We start from the raw sequence: 26,613 nt of genomic DNA, 5'->3' as shown, positions 1-26,613 counted from the left end.
GGCGCCCACGTGGCCTCTCTCTCCACAAGGAGGGCAGGCTTGCACCCACCTCACACGAGGAGAACACGTGGCATGCCTAGGCTGGAGACCACGTGGAGCCGCACAGAGGCATGGTTGTCCCCCATCTCCATCCTGCTGCTTACCCCCCCAGCCAGCCCTACTCGGCACTGGCACCTCCTCCTCCAAAAAGCCTTTGGGACCACCCAGGCTGAGCCTGGCGCTAATACCCCAGAAGCCCACATGCTCCACTCCCTTGCTGGTGCCCATCTTCCTCCCTGGATGCCAAGGAGCCCCTGCCACCCCCACCCCATGGGCCTCCACCCAGCCCTGCATGCAGGGGGTTCCTGAGAGCAGACCCCAGTGACCAGGACAAAGTGAGCAGCTGGGGGCCTGGAACCTGCATAGGGATGGGAGCCTGGTGGGCAGGGCTCCCACTGTCCACACTGCCTGCCACCACAAAGGGTCCTCCTGCGGGCCCTTTCCATGAAAACAGGAAACCCGCCTGGGAATCACAGGGGCACAGACGAGGCTCTGCAGGCCGTGAATGTGGGTGGGCAGCTCTTTCCCGGACCCTGGTGTCACAGAACAGAAGCCCAGAGACACGGTGAGCTTGGGACATGGAGAGAAACCACGGAGCTGGGGAGACAGCTACAGGCCAGTGCTGGGATGGAGATGGCACCCGCCTCACATGCCCCCTGGCGCACCCAGATGCCACCCGCGGGCGAGGCTCAGGTGCAAGGCCTGGGTCCTGCCTGGGGGCGGAACTCAGCACAGCCGCTGGCGCCCTGCCACATGGGGGCCGAGCGGCAGGCCCTCCTGGCGCTGCTCCCTCCCCCACCAGGGCTCTTGAGAGTCCCCGCTGCCACCCACCAGCTGGGGGCCACTCGGGGCCCCCGGGGGCCAGGCCAATGGCTCAGGCACAAGAAACGCCGCGGCTCCAGGCTGGGCTGACTTATCGCGTCGGCGGGAAAGCAAAACTCCTCCGTGCAAAAGCATTCCACAAAGGGCGCCTGACTTTCCTGCTCTCGTGCCTCGTTAACATTCCGCAGGCATCCCCGGGTACTTAATAACAGCAAACAGTCTGAATGGAGCGCTCCGCATTCAGCAAACAGCCAGAGATGCTTCTACCCACGGCCGACCTGCCCATTAGCATTTACAGAGAGCCCCCATCTGCATGGCGACAATGGTCCTGCCCCTGAATCCGGAGTTGGGGGGGTGGGCATTTGTTGGCACAATTGTCCCTTGTGCCCACTCCGGGGGGCGGGCGGGGAGCGCGTCCTGGGGACTCACCAGCAAAGTGGCCAGATTTGAGCCAGAGCGGAATCCCAACAGCGCGTGATGGGGCCAGGATGGCCCCATGCCCGGTGGGGTGGGCGCCCCGGCCCGGTCCGCAGACAGCCCCAAGGAGCAGGGAGCGGCTGCAGCCCCTGCCCGGAATGTTTTCTGCCAGGGGGGCTGCGATCAATGTGGGGGGCATATCGGGGGTCAGCCGCCTGAGAATGGAGCACTTGGCAGGGTGGGCACCCATAGGCACAAAGGGTCAGGAACAATATGAGCCTGTCCCTCTGCTACAGTCGAGATGGTGACACTACCCTTCCAACTGCCGAAGAGCTGGCATGTTCTGGTGGGTGCCGGGCAGAGGATGACAGAAGAGCAAAGGCACACGGTGCCGAGGAATGGGCCAAGTGTGGGTGCACAGTGCTGGCTCTGATGCCCCATCCCCGCGCCACCAGGAATGGGGGGGGTCACATGTATGGGCCACCTCCTTTCTGCCAGCCACAGGCTGCCAGCCACATGGCGTGACCTAGGCGGGCCGGGCACCTGGCAGCACAGAGTGTGGGACAGAGCAGGACAGAGGGTCCCTCCAGGGTGGGGTCCCACCTCCTCAGAAGGACCTGCCTTTGAGCTGGGGGTGTGGGGACAGCAGGACGTCGCTGGGCAGACGCTAGGTCAGGGGAGCCGAGCGCCCGTCCCCGTCCCCGTAGCACCACCCCGGGTGAGGGTGTCTCACCAGAGCTGTCGCAGTTGTCCACGGAGAAGTGGTCTGGCCTCCGCTCCTCCGAGACAGGTTCGCACGTGATGTGGGGGACCGTGAGCATCTTCTCTCCAGGGCTCACCCCGTTGTCCTTGTCTTGTTTAAACTTCTTTCTCTTTACCTAAGATGATGAACAATAAGCTGGCGGTTCCCAGGCGTCCGCCGGCCCCAGAACCCCCTGGCGGTCCCCGCTGGGCACCTGCCAGGGAACCAGACCTCGGGGGCTAAGTGCCGGCACGGTCGCAGGCAGACAGGGAGGGCCGTGGCGTGGTGATGCTGCCGGGGGCCCCGTGGGGGGCTCGGCACAGGCACTGCCCGGGAGCTCGGGCTGAGGGGTGGGCAGACAGGTAAACGTCCACAAGTGCACCAGGGCACGTGCTGACAAGGGCCGCAGAGCGACGGCATGTGGGGGGGGGCGGACAGCAGGGGCTGGTGAAGACCCCTCTGTGGAGGTGACTGGGAGGAGGCGGAGGGGTCTGGGAGGGAACAGAAGGTGCAGAGGCTTTGGGGGCAGCTGGCACCCGGGAGAGCTGGGCGCCCCCAAGCGGGAGTGGGCACCACCCTCATTCAGCATGCCACCCGAAGCCTGTCCGAATCCCCTGCACACCAACCTCAAGACCCTCTTCCCCAAGCTGGGATGCCACCTCTGACCTGACAGACACCCACTGTGCCCAGCAGAGGAAGCCTGACACCAGGGCCCTCTCCAGAGCCTTCTCTCCCACCACTGGCCAGAGCCCAGCTCATCCTGCTCTTGGGGCTGCTCCTAAGGGCCCCGAGCCATGGGGATACTGGGGCTTCAAGGCCTGGCACAGATGCACCCCCCCCCCCAGGGCCTATAGTGGTGATGCCCCAATGTGGGCTCAGATGAAACCCTAGGTCAAACCCTGCCCAGGAGCCGTGGCCCCCGAAGCCTCCCCACCCACTAATGGGGATCCCATCCACCTGCAGGTGCAGGTGGGGGCCGTTACCATGACAGACTTCTTGGGCTTGGGGCTGGGAGAGAGCAGGGCATGGCTCCGGGCGGGCTTCCGGACATAGATCTTCCAGGTGGAGGAGTCGGGGTTCTCGGCCGCGTAGCACCTCCACGCCGTCTGAACCAGCACAAGGGAGAGGCGGTCAGCTACCCGCTGGGACTCCCGTGGGAGCTGCAGCTCCCCCATCCTGCCCACACCCCATCCTGCATGCCAGCCCCCCACCTCCTATGGCTGATCCTGCACCAGGCAGCCTCATGCGCTGGCTAGTACTCACAGCTCAGACATCACAGAGGCCCTCACCTGTGAGCACCGATGCACCTGCCAGCATCTCCCCAACCTGTCCCTCCCACAGATGCACAGACACCCATGGCTGCCTCTCCTTGGGGCTTGCACGGCGAGTACAGGGATGGCCACAGAAACCAAGGGCGCCCCGGGGCTGTGGGCACCAGGCAAGAGGGCCTGGGAAACAAGGCCCCTCCCAGAGGCCCAAATGTGGGCTCCCAGCGCTGGACACCATCCGTAGCCGTGGGGAGCCTCTGGATGTCATGCGGGTGCAGAAGGCCTTGGGCCTATGCTCTAGAGATGCCCCTGTGGCCACCACGCAGGGAGGAAGTGATGCCCCTCGGAAGTGATCCGAGGGGAGGACACGCCGTGTCTGAGTGGGCAGTGGGGGACCGGTGGGGTGCCAGGAGCCTCAGATGAGGACGCATCCTAGTGGTGTTGCTGGTGACGGGGCTGGCAGGGCTCCCAGGGAGCCGTGACATCACCCACGATGGGGACCTGGGCAGGCCCGGCCACCTTCATGCCGCCCATGGGAAAGGCCACAGGCCTGGCCCCTCCGAGGCTGACTCACCACGCCCACTTCCCACCTTCCCCAGCGGTGGGCATGTGTCCTGCCCACAAACGTATGGCCTGGCCGCTACACGTCCCACACCCTGGGGCCCTGGTCCTCCTGTGGCGGGCATATCTGCACCCCCATGAACATTCCACTCAGACCTGGCCTTTTGCAGGGGTGCTTGCCCCTAAGGCCCAAGGCTCAGCGAGGAACCCGCCACGCTCCCCTCCCACAATAGTCTGCCCACAGCGGCCTGGGCTGGTTTTACAGCCTGATTTATGGTCTCCCCGAAAGGAGAAGGCTATGGGGCTGTAAAACCAGGCCTGAGGGGGCCCAGCCCCTCGGCTTTATGGCCCCTATTTCCTTCCCGTCCAGGTATACCGTCCAGGCCCCAGACAGTGGGTTCCGGAAGGGCTTCAGAGGGATGAGGGGAGCCCCTGGTTGAGCTGAGGCTCCCAGGTGGAGCAGCGCTTGATGGTGGCCACCCCTCATGGGGCCCTGCCCGGGGCAGAGGGCGCAGGAGACCAGGCCACAGGGGTGACCCAGGGGAGCATCCAGTGCTGGATATAGCTGCCCTGCTGGGCAGAGGGTCCCACATCCGCGGGTGGATGATGCTGATGACAACTGAGCCCCAGGACTCTGCCCGGCCCTCCTCAGGTGAGCCCTGGGCCTGCTCATCCGTACTCTGCTGCCCCTGGACCCTCCGGGACCCTGTTTGCAAATGGTTATCCGCCTGAGTCTTTGTGTGCATTAAAAGGCCCAGTGAGCCTCTGGTGTGTCCAGGAGCTTGGGTCAGAGAGCAGAGCGGAACATCCAGGAGCTCAGGACCCCCCCCTTCCCCGTTGCTCTTAGGCTCTGCTGCCACCAGCCCCCCAGGCTTGTCACAGCCTCCCTAGGGTCCCCATCAGGTACCAAGGGGCCCATGAATCCAGACGTCAGCCATGCTATCAGCTCACCAGTCCATACCTGCTGCCACCGGGGAGTCCTGAGCCCCGTGCAGTGCCAGGGACACTCAGAAGTGCCCATGCTGCATAAGCAGAGCCCTAGCCACCCTGGGACATGGCCACACAGGGACCCTTCCCCTTTGCCTCCCAGACCTGCTCCAGTGCAGAGCAGAGGGGTGGCCACAGGAGGAGAACGAGGAACAAGACGCCAAGGCTGGCCACTGTGGTTGAGAGGTGAGGGGCCCACAGAAAGACCACCCCACCCCAGGACTGGCCAGGGCACATCCTGGCCCCCTGGCCTGCCCCCCAGGATGTGACCTCCCACAGAACCCTCAAGGAAGGGAGATGGGCGCCCCGCGCTCCAGTGCCCACCCTGTCAGACCACCTGCATGTCCCAGGAGAAGGCACGACGGGTGTGTACGTCTGTGTTGCCAAATCGGCTGATCTATGTTCCAGAAGGATCCGCACTGAGCTTCACGGCCAAGAGCAGTTCCCAGTTCTGAATTCCCAGAATGGACACTAGCTTGTGTTCACCCGCAGACGTGAGACTGGCCATCACAATGGCAGGTGCCGTCACCTGAATGAGCGAGGCTGCCGCCGGGATCTGCCTATTGAAGTGCTTCTGTCTCTGCTTCTGCTGGACCTTTAGGGCGAAGCCAGAGCCGAGAATCCCCTGGGGAGGAGAAGAGGCCAGGGTTCACGTCCACGCAGGCAGCCACTGCCTGGCCGGCCTGTGGGACACGGGAACCAGGGAGACAGTGCGGGTGTCGGGGAGACAGGGTGGGCAGAAGGTAGCCCCGTGGGAGGGTGTGCAGCTGCATCCCTGGATGGACAATGGGATGGACGGGACCCACTCGTCAGGGAGGGAGCTCCCCATCCACCTAGGGGATCAATCGTACATGCACACACACATACTGTACAGCACGTGGGCAAACACTGTACACACACAACCCAAATGCACATACTGTATGCACACAGCACACAAGAGAGGTGCACACGTACTGCATGTGTTTATATGTAGGTGACACATACACACACAGAACACGGACATGTGTCCACATGCAACACACAATACATGGTGTGTGTATGTTACTCATGTGCACATAGTAACACATCATACATATGCCCACGTGTGTCCATAAGGACACATGTAACACACACACACCTATGTGCACACACTGGGAATGGGGAGGTATAACCCTCACGGTGATTTCTGGGGAGGACATAGGTCAGGGCCTGGCCCAGGCCTCACCAGGCACACAGACTCCACCCCTGCCTTCATGCGGCAGCTGCCACTGGTGTCTCCCCATGGCCCTGGGGCTGAATATGCCGGCCTGCACCCCGCTGTCTGCTACCAAAGACCCCCCCCAACACCCTGGCTGCTGCCCACACCTGCTGCAAAGGGCCCCCTGGGGGTGGTGGAAGGTGAGCTGGGCCTGTGAGTGGGCCTCCCTGGGGGCACCCAGCATGGAGCACCTACCGCTGGGAGCGCAAAGAAGGAGATGGCAAACACAGAGAAGCAGGAGGCGATGGTCTTCCCAACCCACGTCTGGGGCACCTTGTCCCCGTAGCCGATGGTGGTGACCGTGACCTGTAAGAGGGGCAGGGGTCAGTGGTCAGGCCCAGAAGCTCGGGACGGGCTACCGTCCAGCCCAAACCTGTTGCTCAGCTAACATGGAGCTCCCACCACTGTCGCCAAGACAGCCGAGGCTTGGCCAACATCAGTGTGAGCACCGTGGATGGTCTGGTCTCCCTGCACCACAGCCTGCCCCATCCCAGAGGAGTCCTGTCACCCAGGCCACCGACGTTGCTGTGTGGCGGCCCCCAGGAGGCCGGAAGCTCCCACCGAGGCTGGTCCTCCACCAAGGGGACAGGGATGACACGCCACTTCCTGACACCACCCTGGGCACCAGATGTCTCAGCCACCCTTCTTCTGAGAGAACCAGACACAGCTCAAGCCTTCTTCTTGGTGGGGGAGCAGACCGTTGGAGCTTGTGGCAGGACCACGGGCTGCCCCCGCCCTGCCCCGCCCCGGGCTCCCCTCCTGCTGGCATCTGAGGTTTGCTCCCTGGGGCCTCCAGCATGAGTCTGAATATGACATCCTGCAGGATCCGAGACCCCGGCCTGGCTGTGCCAGTCACTCAGCCCCAAGTCCCCAGCCCACACCTGTCAGCATGCTGGACCCTGGGGCTGCCTGTGGGCTTTGCAGGAGGCGGCTCTGAGCCTAGCCAGGGACCCAGGACACTCTAACTCACACACATCTTGTGGCACACACTCATACCCGCACACCAGGGCAGTAGGCACAGTGGCCCAGAGTGCCCGTGTCACTTCCTGCCTTTGGAGGTCACCTGGCTGGCACCTGCCCGCCCTGCGGTCAAGCCTGTCCTGTTCTGAGCAGCCCGGCTTCACTCCTCTGGAGCCTCTGGTGCAGCCCCAGTGAGAACCTCAAATTCAGGAAGGTCTGCATGGAGCCTTCACTTGACCCCCTGCCCCGAGGAGCTGGTGTGGGGCACGGGGGACATAGCATCAGGGCCCGGAAGGCCGGCAGAAGGCAAGGCCCAGAGAGGAAGCGTTAAGATCTACAGCAGTGACTGCCAGGCCATCCCGGGGCCCCACCAGGTGCATCCCACCAGCCACAGAACGCAGAGGGAGAGACCCAGTGGCCACAGCCGGGGAGGGAAAGACGTGAGCGCTCGGAGCCGCCAGAAAGGGTGCAGGCCTGTGGACACAGCAGTGGAGGCAGGTGCATCACATGTGGGAGGCCAAGTCACACCAACGAGCTCGTCAGCACACAGACCACTGCAGGCTAGTGCTCGGCCTCTAGGACCGGGGCTGGCCACTGCTGAGCCCTGCCCGGTGTGCGGGCACGGCGGCCTGACCACGTGTCTGCTAGTGGTCCTGGCACTTTTTTTTTTTTAAGATTTTATTTATTTATTCATGAGAGACAGACAGAGAGAGAGAGAGGCAGAGAGAGAGAGGCAGAGACACAGGCAGAGGGAGAAGCAGGCTCCATGCAGGGAGCCCGATGTGGGACTCGATCCCGGGTCTCCAGGATCACGCCCTGGGCCGAAGGCAGTGCTAAACCGCTGAGCCACCCAGGGATCCCCATTCCTGGCACTGTCCCTCAAAACACACATCCACAAAAACGCTGAGCTGCCCATGGCCCAGTCCTTTACACGGACCCCATGAGCGCATGGAGGTGGGTGTGCACCCACAAATGTGCCTCCCACATGTGGGACACAGCACACATGCAACAGCCTGATGGGCTCAGGCAGCAGCATGTGGCACGCATGTGCGTGCATCTCTTACACCACAAGGTGCACAAGGAGGGGCCAGTGCCCACAGTGAGCCCAACACACTCCAGGATCACTCAGCCCATTTCCACTCACGCCACACATACTCGTGCCATGCACACCTAGACCACGGCACAGGTGCCCTCAGGGTAGATGGAGCCAGACCACCCTGGGGCCATGGGCAAGGCTGAGAGCCAGCTGCAGATAAGGGGGCCCCGGGGAAGCCTGGAGCCCTGTGGTCTGCAGGGTGTCCTCTCTGGACAGACTGTGCCCCATGTGTGAGGCCTGGGCCCCAGCCGCCCCTGCAGAGGGCCGGGGCACACAGAGCAAAGGCAGGTCTGGGGCTGTAAAGGGGGTGAGGGCATCTGAGAACTGAGCCCTCTTTTAGGAAATATAATTTTTTGTTATTTTATTTATATCAACATAGAAGGGGTCTGTTACCATTTTAATGAATACTGAAACAATTTTTAAATTCCCCGGTCTTTCTCTTCTGTGCATTAAGCATTGATGGGTATGACCCACGTGAACAGAAGCTCTCCAGGGTCTGTGGCAATTGTTAAGAGTGCCGAGTGGACCCAAGACCCATAAGTTTGAGAGCTGCCGGGCAGGGAGAGGCAGGGGCGGCCAGCAGGCATGCCTACCTCAGGTGCCAGGTTTAAGGGGGTCCCAGAAAACTCAGACATCAAGACAAATAATACATAATACAACCTTTTAAATGATCAAAATTAATACCAAAAGAATCCCCGTGATGATGGGGCAGCGAATGTCGGAGGCAGGGTGGGGTGGACCACAGGCCAGGGCCCCCAACACTGTCTCCCTGAGCAGGTTGACCAGCATCCTGGTTCCCCTGGCTCCATGACGGCTGGGGTGCCTGTGCTCCCCACAGCAGGCCAGCAGAAGCCAGGGTGCCCAGGCAGGCGTCCCCCACCCTGCGGAGGGCACACGCCTCTCAGACCCTGTCACAGAGCTGCTTTGTCAAGTTAACGACGTTGTTTGGCCCCGGAGGAAACGGCCCATCCCCTCAGAGCTGGTGCTTTTCCTGAGTTTACAGACACAGGCAGCTCGGATGGCCCGTCTCCAGGGCTGGGCTTGCCGTGCACACCCCGACCAGGGTGATCTGGGGCACAGAGCTGCACATCACAGGCCCACAGATGTGGGGAGACAGCGTGGCCACCGCGGCCCTCCGCTGGGCGCCAGCCACCAGGCAGCAGGGGACTGGGATGGGGCTGTGGAGGCAGGCGGGAGGGGGACCGAGCTGTCCTCGTCCTCTGGACGCCGGCACCGGGTGTGTGCTCGCCTCTGCGTCTTCACTCACATTTTGAGGCATGGTGAAACCTTCCAGATCCCCGACCCCCACACTTTCTGCCCTGAGAAGCTGGCACTGGTGTTTTGTTCTGCTTTTTAAAGCAGCCTCTGGGAGGCCAGCCTCCGGCGAGATGGGCAGGCCAGACCAGAAACCTTGGCTGCACAGAAACCCCCAGGCCAGACCCATCTGGAGGTGTCGTGGCTGTCTGTCCACACGTGAGCGTGACGGCAGTGCCAGTGTAGACGCTTCAGGGCTCGTACCACCAGACGTGCACCAACTTGGCAAACTTGTGACCTTAGCCTGAGTCAAGGACCTTCTTACAGGGGGCAAGACTGAGGCCGGCAGGCGCGGGCACTGTGCACGAGGTCATGGTGGGGGACTGGGGTGCCGGCAAGGCTGCAGAGCAAACCTCAGGCTAGAGGCAGCCACACCGTCGCATGTCACCAACCTGCCTGGAGGAGGCCAGGAGGACGCAGCCAGGGCAAGGAGAAGCGTGGATGGGGGTGGTGGGTGGGTGGCAGGACCATTTCAGGTCCCCGGGCACTTGTCCCGAGGGCGCGCCGACCCTGACCGCAGTGGAGACGGCAGTGGAGACGGCCAGGCTGGTGGGAAACGGCTGATATGCTGGCACATGGGGGCCAGAGAACAAGCCAGCCAGGCCGGCAAACACCCCGAAGAAACCAGCTTCGCTTCCGTGGGCAGAACGAAGTAGCTAGACACGACAGACCCACGCCACCCAGAGCCCCTCAGTCGGTGGGTCTGCTATCTCCAACGTCACCGCCTCAGGAGGCCCTCCCTGACTGCTAGGGCAGAGGAGGTCCTCCAGGGACCCCGCAAATCACCTCGTGCAGACCACGAGGTGCACGAGAAGTGCAGACCACTTCTGGGAGCACAGGGCCAGGGCTGCCCACCACCCTGCCGCTCCCTGCTAGCGCTGAGCAGGACCGCAGTGACATCCCAATGTCACATCCGCACGTGGGAAACAGGCTTTCTTGCTGAGAGAGCCTCATGGTCCAAGCAGAGTCTTCACAGCCACAGAAACTTCTGCTGCCTTCCTGGGCTTGCAGAGTCCTCGGTGAGCCCCACATTGACCCTGGGAGGTACTCTGTGGCCTCCCCCTTTTACAGACGGGGAAACTGAGGAATGAACCAATCATGTGCTTACTGGCCCCCAGGGCCAGTTCAGCGGTGCAGCTGACCTGGCATCCCTGCAAGTGGACCCCATGATCTGCCCTCCTTGTCTCCACCACCTGCCTGATAAAGGGCCTTCAGCCGTCCACAAGCCCCTGCCCTGTGGCCAGCCTGGCCCAGGCTCTGGGGAGGGGGATCAGAAATAAGAGGTCTGTGGGATTCAAGGAGGAGCCAAAAAACATGTGCTGAAGGGGCCACTCTGTGAAGAAGGTGCTGGAGGTGCGGAGCCAGTCAGGGGCACAGCAAGACTCTAAAGCCAGAAGGGCTAAGGAGTATGACTGGACCATGGCAGCCATACACACTTCAGTGTGAGTTAGCTTGCTATGGGTCCAATGTAAGTGGCTGGCTTTGGGGAATGCCTAGAGAGCTGTGACTGGCAAAGGCCCCCCACGATTTACAGCCAACCTTTGGCCTCCTTGCTGGGTGCCCAGTGCCCCAGGCTACCTATGTCCTTGCTGATTCAACTTACCCAACAATTCATGTATGTACCCAGTTTACAGACGGGCTCAGAGAGGCCGGGTAACCTGCACAGGGCCACATAGGCGGCTGGTGGTGGAGCTGGGATCCACACCCACACCCCTGACCACAGCATCACACCGCTTCCTATTTCACAGTGTTTCCTGATGCTGACCATATCTCTTTCCACGGGGCTGAAGCTGCTAAGTCCTTACCCTCGCTGACATGAGCTGGACCCCACCCCAGACAAAATCAGTCCTACATTCATTGGGCTCGCCAAGTCACAGAAGAAATACTATCCCCACCCCCACCACGTATTAGCCAGGGGGCAGGAAGTACAAGATGATGCACTCCAATTGCAGACTCCTACTTATCCTGCAAAACCTATTGCAAAGGTCCTTCCTTGGGGAAGGCTCTCTGGCCGGGCTCCCAGGGCCCACGGTTCTTACCCCACCCCTGAGGGCCTACAGGCACAAGACTGGGCTCCTGCAGACCCTAGTTCTCAGCTATACAGCACTTGCAGGCTTTGCAGAGAGCTCCAGGCAGAGAAAGAGCCCCAGCATGGGTGGGTCTGGGTGCTGGGGCAGGGGCCTGGCCTGCCACCCCCAGCCCATGGGCTTCAATTTTTCCAGCTTCAGATGAGATCCTGACACCGGTCCCATGATCTTGGCGGTGACGACTGGGCTGCCATGTGACCATTTGGGGGGTCCTCACCCAGGCCCTTACTCAGCCCCCAGACCCACCGGACCTCACCCGGCCAGGAGTGAGGCTGGACCCTCCTGGAGCTGCCAGCCGAGGAGAGAGTGACCAGGAATCAGACTCTAAATGGCGGTTGAAATGCAGGGACAGGCTTCCAGCGTTTTTGCTCTAAAGTCTAAATTTAGATGCAGGGGGGTAAACACAACCCAGCAGCCTCTTGATTTTAGAGACCCCCGGGCGCTTAACAGAGGAGCCCGTGTTTGCAAAAACGGCTTTTCCCTCCACTCAAACTTTAACACAAACAAACGCATTTTGTTCCAAGGGTGAAGAAAAAAGTCTTAAATCCTCCCCAAACACCTCCACAGCCAGGCATGGGGCGCCACACTCGGGGGAGCGGGGAGCTCTCACGCCAGTGTCGGGTGTCCCCACCAGGGTCGGGGGACAGGAGGAGACACTCAGCCGTTGAGCCCACAGCTTCACTAGACGACATAGAATCTGAAAAAGCTTGGTGGGGGAGGGGAGTTCTTCTCGTGAAGTCTGGCCGGGACACCGCTGTCCTGGGCTGAATAGCGTCCCCCCGAAAGTCATGTTGCCCAGACCCTCAGAATATGAGCTTATTTGGACACAGGGCCTTTGTCGAGGTGCTTATGGTAAAATCTCGAGTCGAGATCATCCTGGTTTGTCCAGGCAGCCTCTAAACCAGAGACAAGTGTCCTTACAAGCGACAGAAGATGCGGCTACAAACCCAGGGACGCCTAAAGCCCGGGAGGCTGGAAGAGGCAGGAAGGACCCTCCCCTGGAGCCTCGGGAGGGAGCGTGGCCCGGCCCACGCTTGGATCTCAGACTTCTGGTCTCCAGAGCTGGGAGACAATACACTTCTCTGGTCTGAAGGGCCTTGGTGTGTGGGACCTTGTTGGGGCTGCCCCGGGAGATGGATGCCCCCACTGTCCCCAGGGCCATGGGCAGAACCAATCCGCAGGCTTGCCACCCTCTCATTCATCCACACGACGGACACTGCTGAGCCGATGCCGAGGACGCCCAGGGCTGCCTCAGGGGCACCCACAACCCCCGCACTGGGCTTGAGAGGTCTCGATGCCAGCCCTCCAGAGGGACTCCCATGGCTCTGCAGAGGGAAATACGGGGCCCACCCTTCCCACCCTCCCGGGGGCTGAGACGCCCTCCTTTGGAGTCTGTCCGGAGCTTCTCTGGGAAGCCCAGGCCTGCAGGGTGGGGGGTGGGAGGGGTGCACAGGCCAAGCCCTGGTGGACCCGGGGCAGAGACCAGGGGACCTGCTGCCTTGGGCCTCCCAGGGCGGCACCCCACCCCCATCTGTCCCAGATAGGGAGCCTCGGGGCAGGGCCAGGCAGGGGCCCGGCGCCCCCTCCCACGGGAGGCAAGCGCAGCCAGGGCATGGACATAGGCAAAGAACAACCGCCGGGCGCAGTGGCAAATCACCAAACTGGCTTCCAAGCCCCCATCGGGCCGGCCCTGTCTTGCATTTCTCGAGCTGTTTGTCCGAGCCGCGCCAGGAACACAGCCCATAACTCAAGCCTCGGGCCGCTCCCGCTCGGACAGCTGCAGGGGCAGCCGCCGCTATGAATGGGCGCGTTCGCCCCACAGCCCCAGGGGGCGGGGGGCCCCGGCGGCCCAGAGGCGCAGGGCCCGGTGGGAACAATGGCCCGGCCAGGGCCTGCGGTGGCCGGGGCCGGGGCTGCAGCTGACGGCGGGGCCGGGGCACCGGTGCCAAGCCGGGTACAAAGGGGCTGTTCTCCCGGCCGGCGGGCGGATGTTTGCACAGGTGTGGGAGAGGGGGCACCGCTCCGCCGGGGGCTGGGGGCAGGGGAGCCGCCCGGGGAGCCAGGGAGGGCAGCGCCAAGGCCGGGCACCGCTTATCGGCCGGCCTCGGGCAATCGCCCACACACTTCCTCCTGGCTCTGGGCAGCCTGTCCCCACGTGGGCCCGCCACCAGGGCCTGTCCCCTCCACCCACCCCAGCAAGCTCCCTGACGGCGGCCGAGCCCTCCTGCCCAAACCTGCCAGGGCCTGCCACGCCAGGGCCTATGGGGGCATCGGCGCTTGTGGTGGGGAGGGCGGAGGGGCCTCTCCCAGGCATGGAGTCGAGTTAGCATGTCCTCGTCTTCCTCCAGCAGCCTGGCACGCTGGAAGCTTCCAGAAAACATGCAGACTCGCTGACATCAGGGACCCTGCCCGTGTGCTTGGCCTTATGGGCGTGGAACACAGACATAGCAGGGCATGTGTGCCCATCAAGGGTACCGGGTACAGGGAGGCTTCCCAGTCCACCCGGACAACCGGGGATCAGCCTCCTTTCTGGAGGGGGGTGGGAGCCCCAGCTGAGAGCAGGGCCTACTTTCTCTGGAAGGTAAAAGACTGGGGACTTGGCTGGGGCCTGCCCCCTGCCCCATTCCCCTTAGACCCTGTGCTGCCCCCATGGCCTCACCACATCTCATACAGGCTAGGAGCCTCTGCTGTCCCTGGGCCCCCCTCACCTTCACGAGCCCAGATGTCAGCTGCCCCACCCCCAGCTGTGGGGGTGCCCCACTCAGCCACGCTCAGCCTGCAGCAGGGCCAGTGTCCACCTGCCACTGCCCGCTCCACTGCTCCTGGCTCTCTTCTAGACCCTCCTGAGGCACTAGTGGGTCACACCCCAGAGCACTTTGAAGGAGGGAGCACTGCACCCCAGGAGAATGGTGGGAAGCGTGAGGACCTGGCCTGTGGCCCATGCCCCATCCCTCCCACAGCAAGGGTCCATCCTGGGCTGTGGCAGGGCCTTGCACATGCCATTGCCAGCCTGGGGCCTGATCCCTGGGGGTGGTAAAGCTACCAGCCACCCTGCCTTCAAATGCCCTACCTCCCCACGAGGCCCAGGGTGTGGGTAGAGGGTGTGGTAAGGGGCACCTTTCACACTCCAAACACTTGCTCTGCGGGCCTACACGGCAGGGACACGGGCAGGCCTCCGGGTGCATGTGGCTAACAGAGGCCTTGCCTGACTGTCCAGCAATGAGTAGTCCTCAGGGGAATGTCCCTCGCCCCTGCAGGCCTGACCTGGGAAGCCCCTGCCTGCCTTCCTGAGGGTCCCTCTGCCTCATGTCCGTGTCTCCTGTAGACTGGCAGCTCAGGGAGCCGAGAGCCACCCAGTCCATGCTCTGGACCACTTGCAAATGAGGCTGGATGCCAGGTACGGGCCCTGCTGGTAGTGTGGCCCAGGAGTCCATCTCCACAGCCAGAGGAGCCCGCACTTCTGTGAGCAGGGCCTAGCTGCAGCATCTGCAGGCTGGACACATGGTCCAGACAGGGGGATGCTCCTCCTTTCTCTTGAAGACCTGTGCCTGTCATATCAGAGGGTTGTTTGCTATTTAATTCTGCATTCCTTGGTGCAGGGATGCTCCTGGGGACAGCACAGATCCTCCCGGACAGGCAGGACCTGCGCCTGACCCTGCCTCCCCACGTGGCCAGGGCAAAGGTCAGCCAGGGCAAAGGTCAGCCAGTGCCCCGGGTCTGGCCAAGGAGAGCCCCCCTTGGGGGTGGGTGGGAGCTCCCAGGCCCGGCACATGCCCTATTGGATACCCACTGCACAGGCTCAGAGATATAGAGACCCTCCCACCGCATCCCCCAAGCATGAAGGGTCCAGCATGGGGCCCCCAAGCATTAGCACAAAGAGCCTTCCACCCAAACCAGCAGGTCCCAGAACCCAGTGCCCTCGGTCCTCCCGCCCCGGGCACCTGTCCCCACTTACCACTCCCCACCACAGGGCATCTGCATAGCTGCCAAACTCCACTTGGCCCGAGTCGTTCACGGCATCCTTCTCAGCCAGGTACACGAAGTACGAGGAGAAGATGAGGCCCAGGAAGCCGATGTACAAGGTGGTGATGAGCTCCTGGGGGCACAGTGGGCAGAGGGGCCGCATCAGCTGGGCACTCATGATGTCCCCGGCCTCTGTGACGGTGCTCCAGGCAGACGTCACAGGCTGGGGCACCTACAGGCGGTTCTCTGTGAATCCCCGAGTGCTTTGCACGCCTGCACTGGACTTTAGGACAGCGCACCTCCGCTTCTTCTCAGTGGCAGGCCCTGGCCATCACCTGAGGGACAGGCCCACACACAGGCTCCCAGGCCCTCGGCTCTGCCCCAGGACTGAGGCGCTGCACCTTCTTCCCATCTGCCACTGTGAGATCCCTGAGCCTCACTCTCCATCCTGTACTTTTGTCCCTGCTCTGCCCCTGGCTCTGCCCTCCACTCCACCCCCCGCTCTGCCCCCTACTCTGCACCCACATTCTGCCCCCAGCTTCTGGTCCCCAGCTCCGGGGAGTGTGGGCACATCATCTGCCTGGCAGGTGGGGACGTGGGCACCACAGCATGCGAGGCACTGAGACTCGGCATAGCACTCCATCCTCCCCCAACCTCGGGCCCTCCACCCCACCCAGACCACCCACCTGGCGGTGGATGAAGACCACAGAGCCAAGCAGCCTCCAGGTACCTCCCTGGCGATCCACATGCAGCATCCTCAGGATCTGGAGGAAGCGGATGCCCCTGCGGGGGACATACCTCTGTACCCCTGGCCCTGACTCACCCTCAGGCACCTCTGAACAGCCCCCACCCTCAGTGCAGCCCCTCAAAGTCCGGCCCTGAAACTGCCCACTTGCCACCATGCCAGCCTCACCATCCCTCCTCAAACAAGTGTTGGGGCCGAGGGCAGCAGGCCAGACCCCAGCCAAATTTCTTTGGTCTCCAGGCCACTTCTGGGGGGAGGCCTTGGGATCACCTCAGTTTACAGATGAGCAAACTGAGGTCCCCAGATGGTTAGGTTCCAGCCCAAGACCCAGAAGTGCTCTTGCTGGGTCTCAAACCCAGGGAGCCTAACTCAGTGTGGGGTCTAAGCCTGCACCCCCCCCAGCACGCTGCCCCGGGCTCTTGTACCCCCAGCTGGAACAGCTTGCAGCCCAGGTGTACCTGATGGCCGAGGTGGCAAACACCTGCCCCTTGGAGCCCACGCAGAGGACAACCATGGAGGCCAGGACCACGATGAGGTCTGAGGAGAAGGGGCGGTGTGTCACCAGCCAGGCAGCTGGCTCAGGGGAAGGAGCCTGGCGGTCAGGAGGACAGGGCCACTCGGACAGGGAGACTGGCCCTCCATCTCAGGCACACCCAGGCATACCTGGCCCACCTCCCAGCCCCACTCCCAGGCCACCAGGGCAGCAGATCCCCATGCTGTGCTGGCACAACCAAAGCAGTGCCCCAAGGGCAGCATCTGAGGCTGCCTCCTATGTTGGGGGGGTTACCCTACTGGCCTCAGGGAGACTCCAGCTGCTGGTGCTCATGATGGGGACCCACCCTGCCAGATCCCCCTCCCTGGGGTGGGTGCCTAGCCCTTGCCTGGAAACCTGGGGTGGGGGGTAAAGGTCCCCTGGGGGCAGGTGGGACTCACCAATGATGGAGATGGGCTTCCGGGCAAAGCGCAGCCTCCCCCAGATGCCTACATACTTGCTGCGGCAGCCTGCTGACCAGAGGCGGACCACATACTCCGTCCCAAAGAACACCACCAGGACAATCTCCTGAGGGGCAGAGGGGAGTGAGCCAGCGGGGCCTCTGCTGAGAGGCACCCAATAACAGCCGGCCTGGGTCCTGGTCTTCCAAGGATGGGTGGCACCTAGTGCGTGGTCCACCTGGACAGGCCAGGTCCACTGCCAGCAGACACCTGCAGCTCTTCAGACCAGGGCCCAAGCAGGCCCAAGGGACATCCACAGCAAGGCTTGGGAGAGGCTCAGGGCTTGTGTCCTCACCTGGCCCTGAGAACATGACATCCTGGGGTGCACATTCTCTGGCCAGCACTCATTTGAACCACTGAGCTCCCAGAGCTCAAACCATACATCCTCATGTGGGTGTTGGAAAACATCCATCCTTTTGGGGTGGCCCCTCTTTCACCTCATAGCCACCATGTAACCAAGGACACAGAATCCGGGGACACTTGGTAGCTATCACTGGGCCCAGGTGCAAGAGCACCCAGAGTAGGGGAGGTGAACACCAGGAGGAGGCAGCATGGGGTCTCAGAGGGCATCACTGGCACTCCCCTCAAAGGAAGGGTGGGTACCAGGTCAGCTGTGGAGTAGTGCCCCTCAGGAGGCTCCTTCCACAGCCAGGGCTCTGACAAGGACCACTCCATACATCAGGATGCGGTCAGGTGGATCAAGGAGGGGAAGCCAGAGTGCCAAGATCCAGGCTACAGAGGACGGATGGGCAGTGGACATAGACAGGTGGGTGGATGGGTGGACAAGCGAGGGCAGATGGTGTAAAATCCAAGTTCAACCACAAACCAGACAACCCAGGTTCTCAGAGACTGAACCCTATCAAGATTAATCAGGAAGAAATATGAAATCTGAATAGACCTATAACCAGGGAGGAGATTGAACCCGGGATCAAAATGCTCCCAGCAAAGAGGAGCCATGGACCCAAAGGCTTCCCTGGTGAGTTCTACCAAACATTTAGAGATCTAATTACAATCTTTCTCATATTTTTCCAAAACAAAACAAAACAAAAAACTGAAGAGGACGGAACACTTCCTAACTCGTCCTGTGAGGCCGGCATTCCCCAGACACCAAAGTTAGAGAAAGATATTGCAAGAACAGAGGAACATACACGGGTATGTGAGCCAGTTCCAGAGCAAGTTAGATCACACGCTATAACCAAGTGGGATCTATGTTTGGAATGCAAGGATGGCTCCGCTTAAGAAAATTGACCAACAGAACACATAACGTTAACAGAACAAAGGGGAGGGGCGGGGGGATGCGTGACATCCATTGTTGCACATGGAGAAAACAGGGGAAAAAATGCCACCCCTCTTCATGTTGAAAGCAGCGGACCAACCAGGAACACAGGGAGACACCTGCACGTGATAAACGCCACATCTGAAAACCCCACCGTAAATAGTGCAGCAATGATGACAGAGAAAGAAAGATGGGACGCTCTTCCTCTACGATCAGGAACAAGGCAAGAACACCCATCCCCGCCAGCCTGTGCAACGCGGTGTGACAGACAAGCTCTGGCCAGAGCAAGGAGGTGAGGAAAAGAAAGAAAAGGTGTCCAGATCGGGAAGGAAAAATAAGATTATCTCTATTCAGAGAAGATACGATCTAATGTATGGAAAACTCTAGACTCCACAGGCGCACATGCCTGTCGAATCTCACTAGAATTCCGCAGAGTGGGGTGCAAAGTCAGCACACACCAATGCACGGTACTCTTTCCACCACCAACCAACGACCTTAAGAAGAAATGACAAAAGCCAGTCCCGTTTACAGTAGCGACAAGAAGAATAAAATATTTGTGAATTAACCACGGAGGTCAAAGTCTTGCAGAATGAAAATACCGCGTCAAGAAATGGAAGGAGACACACAAGGTCAGGTGCGCCCCGTGTTCCTGGGCCACACGAGGCAGAGCTGCCAACGCCATCTCTCTCAAAAACACAATGACTTTGCTCTCTCTGTCTTTTTTGTAGAAATAGTGGTCTTAGGTTCATGTGGAATCTCATGGAACCCTGAACAGTCCAAACAAAACAGGGTCCATCCACACAAGGGATGATCGCTCAGCCTTATGAAGGAAGAAGCCGGCACCTCCTCCAGCATGGACCCACCCTGAGGGCACTCTGAGGGGAAAGGCTAGACGTGCTGGCCTCCAGCTGGCCCCCTGCTCCGTCCTCCCCTTGGAGTCTGGCCCTGGCAGGGGACATCTGCTCCCACGGGGTGGCAGTGCAGGTCCTGCTCCCATGCCCCCCTTTGCCCTCTCAACCCGGGAGCCTGCCACAAGGGGGTGGCTGGACACTGCCCACTGGCTCCCAAGTCTCATTAATTCGGGTGTGAGATAGTGCTCCTGCCACCCAGCTGGTGTTGGAGGCAAGCTCAGTGGATAATGGGGAGAAAACACGGTAAAGTTTCTTTCTCCTTTTGCAAAAAAGTTCTCAGTTCACAACGTGGATCCTTTGGGGTGGGGGTGGGGGCGCTGTGCATGGCTGATGGGAGAGCCAGGGGCATGCGAACCTGCAGTCTCTGTGACCTTGAGGCTGGCAGCAGGCTGAGCCCATAGGGCGGGGGCCACATTCAGCACCCAGCCCCTCTCCGCGGCCCCACAACAGGGTCTGCCCTGGCTGGCATTCCACGTGGGTCTGCTGAATGAACGAACACACGCACAAGTAAGCCAGTAAGCAGCCTGAGAGCCCCCCGCTCACAAGGCTGTGTCCCGTTCACATCTTCCCCAAGGACCTGGCCCTGCCAAGTCCCAGGAGGCAGGACGAGCCCGTGGTCAGTGATGTGCCCGCAGGGAAAGGATGGGGCTGTGTGACTTCCACGATTGGCCATCACAAGAAGGGTCACAGGAGCCACCACTCTCAGAGTTCCCAAAGTGGACACACAGGCACTGGCATCTTCATAGAAGAGGAGTCGCCGGGCCACTGGGTGGTCCCCAAAGGAGTCGTCCCCAGAGCCTCCATCCGAGCACATCCACACACCAACCAGCTCATCAATCGCTTCGTGGTTTACGTTCTTATTCTGATGCATTTTTAAAAATTACTTAAAAACCTTCTTCAGTTGTATCCTAAGCAGATTCAAAGTACTCAACACATCTTATAAAAGACCTTAAACTAAATAAGTAACCATAGGAACTGCTGCGTCCCCACCCCCACCCCCCAAATCACCTTGCTCTCACACTTCGGGAGAACCTGGTCCCGAGCTCAGAGCTACCCCTGCTCCCAGGGCTGGCGGTCTGAGAACACGGATTCCCCTCCGCAGGGCTGAAGTGTAAGAATAATTTAAAACAATGCTAATCCTCAAATCCTGTTTGAGTCTGGAATGCAGCACGAGGCCGGGCTGGCTGCAGGCTGGCTGCATGGGGCGCTCCGGCGTCCTGGCGAGGCCGAGCTCACTGATGCCACGCTGTCAGCCCGCCGCAAAGGACGGGACAGAGGCTTCACTGTCCGGAGGCACGAGACAGTGGGGACAGACGTTTGCTCAGAGATAGAACAACCTCCACCACTGGCAGGGCGGCACTCGGGGGGGCAAGGCCACAGCCAGGACCTCAGAACCCAGCGCTGCTTGCAGGGACCTGCGGGGGCTCCCAGGGACAGGTTTCCTGGCCAGCCTGGCCAGGGGCTACCTCTCAGAGCCATGTGTCCACCGACCTGGGCTCAAGAGGGCTCTTCCTAGCCCACGGCTCTGGCCCAGCAGGGGCCCCGGATATTTTCACAGGCGTGACCTTGGCCATCCCAGGCCAGAGGCTGCCTGGGGCTACGACAGGGCTTAATTGTCTGGACACTGGTGGAGACCAGGGGGCAGGGGGGCAGTAGGGGGCCCGCAGGAGAGCTGAACCCTGTGGTCCCTGATGCCTCCCCCAATGTAGGGCCAACACCACCAGTCTCCGGCAGGCTCTCCAGAGGGCAGGGACACCTCCTCATGGTTCCGGGCTAAGGGACCCAGGTGGGGACCCCCCTTCCCCCCAGCCCCTGGCTACCCTCTGCGCAGTTTCCTGCACTCTGGCAGGAGCAGGCCCCAGGGCCATCAGTCATGCATACCAGGCCCTCTGCAAGCCCAAAGGTGAACTAAAGGGGCCCTGCCAACAGCTGTTGCCTCCCCCAGGCCCCGTGCTCAGGCCGCCGCTGTCACTCCTCACAGCCTACAAGGTAGGGTCAGGGCGTGTGTCCCCCTTCCCAGGGCCCCACCCCCAGCCCACTCTGAGAGCCGCCCATTAACCCAAGGCAGCACCCCCCCACCCCCACACTGCCCCACCCCCAGCTCCCTAGTGCTCTGCACCTCGGATGCTCCTGGTGCCCTCCTGACACGTCCCTGCTCAGGTCCTCACACCTTCTCAATCCAGCTCAGGCCCCCAGCGCCCCCCAGGAGCCCCATCAGCACACCTGTGGAAGCCACTGGGCTCCCCTACTGATAACAGCCAGCCCAGAGGCCCTCCCAGCTGCTGCATGTGGTGTCTGCGTGACCCCGGCTGTGCACAGGGTCAAGGATGCAGGCCGGGAGGCTCTGGTGTTGTTGGTGCATGGCCCTGAGCTCTGCCCTGCAGGTACAAGGAGAGAGGCTACGCTGGTGTCAGGGACCTCGCTGACATTGCAGCCAAACCAGAGGGACAGAGGGACCCCTCCCACCATCACAGAGAAAAAGCAAGGCCACCTCCTGGCTACAGTCAGCTTCATGGATGAGGGGCCCATGAGTCAGGGTGGGTGCAGAGACCAAGGTACAGACCCAAGCATTTCCTCACCATGGGGGGACCAAGTGGCTATTGAGCCCCCCATTCCCACCTGTGTCGCTTGGTGAATCTCAGTCCAGGCCTTTCTGGGCTCTTCCTGTGGGTCTTACCAGTGGCGGGTGCTACAGGGTGGCTCATAGCCGTGCTGTCTGTGTAAGTCAGAAGTGTTCTCAAGAACATACTTCCTAAGCAAGAACCCAATTAAAAAATGGGTTGAACAGACGTTTCTCTAGAGAAGACACACAGGGGATCAACAGACACCAACCCCACTCATCCTCAGGGAGACGTAAATCAAAACCACAGTGAGATAACACCTCACACCCGTCACAACAGCTAGAATCAAAAACACGAGAAACAGCAAGTGTTGGTGAGGATGTGGGGAAAGGGGAACCTTCTGCACGGTTGGGAATGCAGACTGGAGCAGCCACTGTGGAGTACGGTGTGGAGGGTCCTCAGAAAGTTAAAAACAGAGCTCCCCTACGACCAGCAATTGCACCACTGGGTATTTACCAGAAAGAAACCAAACACTATTTCAAACAGACACCTGCGTGCCCACGTTCATGGCTGCATTGCTGACCACAACTGATATGGAAGCAGCCCCCTGCCCATCGATGGATGGATGGACGAAGAGGAGGTGGTGTGTGCACAGTGGACTATCACTCAGCCACTGAAAGAATGAGATCCCATCATCTGCAACACCAGGGATGGGGCTCGAGGGCATCCCAGTCAGTGGCGCAAGTCAGACAGCTCGGCTGTACGTGGAATCCAAATATACACACGAAACTAAGCCCATGGACTCGGAGATTTGGGGTCGCCAGAGGTGGGGGTGCAGCTTGGGGCAGGGGAGAAATGAGTGATGAACTGTTTTGCTTTTTTAGTTTAAATAAATTGAAATTTTTATAAAAGATAGTGGAATAGTAGGTGCCAGGGCCAGGGGAGGGATGGGGACAGAGAATGGACGGTGGTCACAGGGAGAGGGATGGGGTCACTGTCTCCTGGGGACAGAGAGTGGATGGTGGTCACAGGGGGAGGACAGGGGCCAGCGTCTCCTGGGGACAGAGTCTCTGTTTGGGATGATGGAAACTTCTGGAGATGGTTGGTGAGGATGGTTGCACAACAGTGTGAATATGCGTAGTGCCCCTGAGCTGTGCACCTAGACACAGTTATGATAAGTTGTACGGTATGTGTTCTTTACCACAATTCCATAAAAAGAAAGCAGATTAGTGGATGTGAGGGGCAGGGGGAGGGAGGGGAGCAGTTGCCCATGGCTCGGGGCATTCCTTCAGGAGGACAGGAGAGTTCTGGAACTACAGGGGCATGGTGGTTGCACAACACTGTGAACGCACGAAATGCCGCTACCCGGGAACGCTGAACGTGGTGCTATGTGTGTTTTACCACAACACAGACGTGCGCCGTGGGGCCCTGCAGGCACAGCCCAGGCCTGTTCACTGGGCCCTGCCCTCGACCTTCAGGGTAGCCTAGAAGGATGGGCCCTGAGCGTCACCCCGCGGTAGCTGGGAGCATCACCGCACGGCCACCCTTGGGCTCTGAGGCCCCGTCTGCACAGCCGCTGCTTGCTCTCGGGACCTGAGCGTCAATGCCGCACCACAAAATGCCAGGCACTTCACCGGGTCCCTTTCTGTGGGGGTGGAGGGGGAAGCCACCTGCAGAGGGCGGTGGCCTTGAGTGGGGGTCCCTGAACATCCCCTCACCCTGTTTCATCGTGGTGTCACCAGGGCACAGGCGGGGCTCCCCGGACGCAGACAGGCCAGGGCACAGGCACGCTGCCCCCAGGACGTCACCGTGAGGTCCTCACTTGAAAGCCTGCCATTCTGAGGACCTGACACTAGGTCCCACCCGACTAAGGAAAAAAAGCTCAGAGTCACAGGAGGGTACGGGCGGCACACAGACACACCGGCCCGCACCTGCCTTCGGTGTTTGGGGGTAACGGTGTTGTGACAGCAGACCTGCCAATCCCTGGAGCCGAGATAAAGGCTCCGAAGAGCAGGTGCTTATCTGGTTTCTTCTGCCGTGAGTGCACACGGGGGAAAGGTTTGCGATTACTCAAGCGTTTCGTAACTCTGTGGACCCACAGCTCCCAGAGAAGGATGAAGGTCGCTGGGGCCTTATCTACTGTTCTCCTTCTTTATCAGCCAGTGGATCCTCATGGGCGGGAAGATTGTCCAAAGCCCACGAGTTCTGAGGCTCAGCGCTGCGGGCACGGCATGATTTAGCAGCATCGGGAGCATCCCGCCACGAACCACTCACATGGGACAGATAGCAAGAGGCCCCAAGGTTAAACCCGCTGAGATTAGCTGAGCTCACGTCCCCACTCCTTGGGTGGAAAATACATTTTCTTCTGCTGACCAGTAGAGGAAGGCTCACAGACACCAACCCCCATCCCAGGGGTCTCTGATGTTACTGCCCCACTATCTTTATGTGAAAAATTGTAAAGAGAGGTGGAAGACCAGCCACCTAGGATTAAGTGTCAGGGACTGTGGGGTGGCGGGGCCTGTGGGTTGTCTGGTGGATGACAAAGCGCAGGATTTGGAGCCAAGGACAAAAGGCACAACAGCCTCCCTAGTGGCCCCGTGGATGCCAGACGTGGCCAACTCGGGCATATGCATCCCAGGGGCTCCTGGCCCCCTCAGAGGCCTCCTTGGGGAGAAGGACACCTGAACTTTCTGGGGCAAATGGGATTTCGCTGGACAGAGAAGAGGGCCCAGAGACCTGGGAGAGGGGTGGATGTGGGGACAGACCGGGCCACCCATCAGGGCAGGGGTGTGGCTGACCGGCATGGGGGTCTTCCCTTCCTCCCACAGGCCTGGGAAACCAGGCCAGCCCTGGGCCAGGAGGCGTCCCCATGGGGAGCTGTGGTCCCTCCAGCACAGAGCCCGGACGGCGGGCTTCGGGGCCAGCCCAGCTGTTCTACCTCCAAGTGGGACCCGATAAGCCACAGAGGGAGCTGGTCCCGGCATTCCCAGGACAGTCAGCTGGCCGGAGAGCACGAAGCAGGCGTGCAGGCTGCTCAAAGCACCCTTTGTTTGGGGACTGCCTGTGGCCAGCTGCTCCCAGCCGCGCGCCCGCGGTGAGGGCTCATGGGCCTCACGGTGACATGTGCTGGGCACAGCTGGAGCCCTCGGTGCACAGTTGCCACCCACCCCGGGGGACACCAGCCCCACCCTGTCAGAGCTACCCCACCTTCGGGCAGGCGCCCCGGCGCACCCAGCAGAGGGGGCAGGAGGCCTGCACCGGGCGGGGTGTCGTGGTTCCCAGACCCCACCAGGGAGCTTACCCCCTCTCCTGCCTCTCCCTGTCAGCTCCCCCCTTGGCCATGGGGAGCCCTCCTGCTTGACTGCTTCCCCTTGGCCCCACAGACCTGCAAATGTGTAGCCACACAACCTTGGCCCTGGACCCCTCCGCTTCCTGCCTGGGTTCCTGGCTCCCTGAGGTGGCCCTAACAGGTCCAGTCCCTGCTCAACATAGCCTGTGGGCCAGGCCTTGCATCAGCCACTGGGAGGACAGGGAAGGAGGCCCTGCTGCCTGAGGGGAGCTCTGGGCTGGGACAGTGGGGCAGGCCAGGCCCCTGAAAGCCCCCACCCCCCACAGGACGGCAGGAAACAGCATCACCCTGGTGGGCCACTCAACCCTTCCAATACCCGAGCATCCTCATCTATCAAATGGGGGTCCCTGGTGGGGTCTACCTCTTGGGGCAGTAGGGGGCTGAGGTGAGACCAGTCCCTCCGGTCTGTGGAAAGGCCCTACAAGACAGGGGTGCATTCACGGCCCCCAGGTAGAAGGGACCTCCCAGGGGCAGGTGGGGAGGAGGGTGCAAGATGGACAGGTGGAGCACTCCCGACCTGGTCTGGGGCCGGCATGCCACCCTGCCACCCCTACAGGCCCCAGGCCTGGCTCGGGACCCTCAAGCTGCCTGCAGCACAACCCCGACCCTGACAATGCACCCTAAGCCTCAGCACCTCCACCTGACCTGATCTGTGTCTCCCTGGCCTGGCCTGCCTCCTGCCAAGGCAGTGGACTCATCCCAGCCCAGGAGACCCCTCCCCACCTCCTCGCCCATCCCTCCAAGGCCGGGGCCTGCCTTCTGTGCTGAGCCCCAGCACGGCACCCAGCTGGTACTCGAAGGGCCACATGAGAAACTCTAGGCAGGATATGCCTGCTTCTTCCCCAGCATCTCCTCACCCAGGGTGGGTGCCACACTCCAGGCCCCATTTCCCTGTGTGTGGGACATGGGTCCCCACCCCAATGTAGGTGGGGCCCACCTGCCTGAAGTCATTGGTGCTCTGGGGCCCCCCTGCAGCCTCTCCTTGACAGGCCAACCCCCCCAAATTCCATGAGGGCCCCACGAGTCACCAGACACTAAAGAGGTAGATGCCCCTGGCTGGAGGCTGAGAGCTGGACAGGTTAGCCGCCCCGGGGGCTGCCCCCCCCATGAAAGGTCGTTACGGGTTTGGGGCAACTCAGAAGGCGTTGGGCCACTTTCCCCCAAGAACTGCCCCCCCGGCCCCCGCCAACTGCCTGGGGTGGCCCTTCTGCAGGCCAAGCAGGAGAGGCCATGAGACTTGTTCTGTCACCACAGGGATGGATCTTCCCAACTGCCCAGCAGCCCC

General features: G+C 61.2%; 1 protein-coding gene across 2 annotated transcripts in view; it reads right to left on the bottom strand.

Moving 5' to 3' along the window:
• KCNQ1 (potassium voltage-gated channel subfamily Q member 1) overlaps positions 1-26,613 on the bottom strand; it is a 323,781-nt gene that overhangs the window by 221,704 nt on the left and 75,464 nt on the right. For both annotated transcript variants that reach the window (XM_041722996.1, XM_041722995.1), the window contains exons 3-10: positions 17,172-17,298; positions 16,697-16,775; positions 16,180-16,276; positions 15,486-15,626; positions 6,269-6,379; positions 5,366-5,461; positions 3,004-3,126; positions 2,012-2,156 (exon numbers count right to left, since the gene is read on the bottom strand). In XM_041722996.1, coding sequence (XP_041578930.1) covers positions 2,012-2,156; positions 3,004-3,126; positions 5,366-5,461; positions 6,269-6,379; positions 15,486-15,626; positions 16,180-16,276; positions 16,697-16,775; positions 17,172-17,298 — 919 coding nt within the window. The remainder of the gene's footprint in view (positions 1-2,011; positions 2,157-3,003; positions 3,127-5,365; positions 5,462-6,268; positions 6,380-15,485; positions 15,627-16,179; positions 16,277-16,696; positions 16,776-17,171; positions 17,299-26,613) is intronic.

Source organism: Vulpes lagopus, chromosome 11, assembly GCF_018345385.1.
Source record: "Vulpes lagopus strain Blue_001 chromosome 11, ASM1834538v1, whole genome shotgun sequence".
NCBI classification, from domain to species: Eukaryota; Metazoa; Chordata; class Mammalia; order Carnivora; family Canidae; genus Vulpes; species Vulpes lagopus.
The sequence above is the reverse complement of the archived record's forward strand: the minus strand, read 5'-3'. Positions and strand labels throughout refer to the sequence as shown.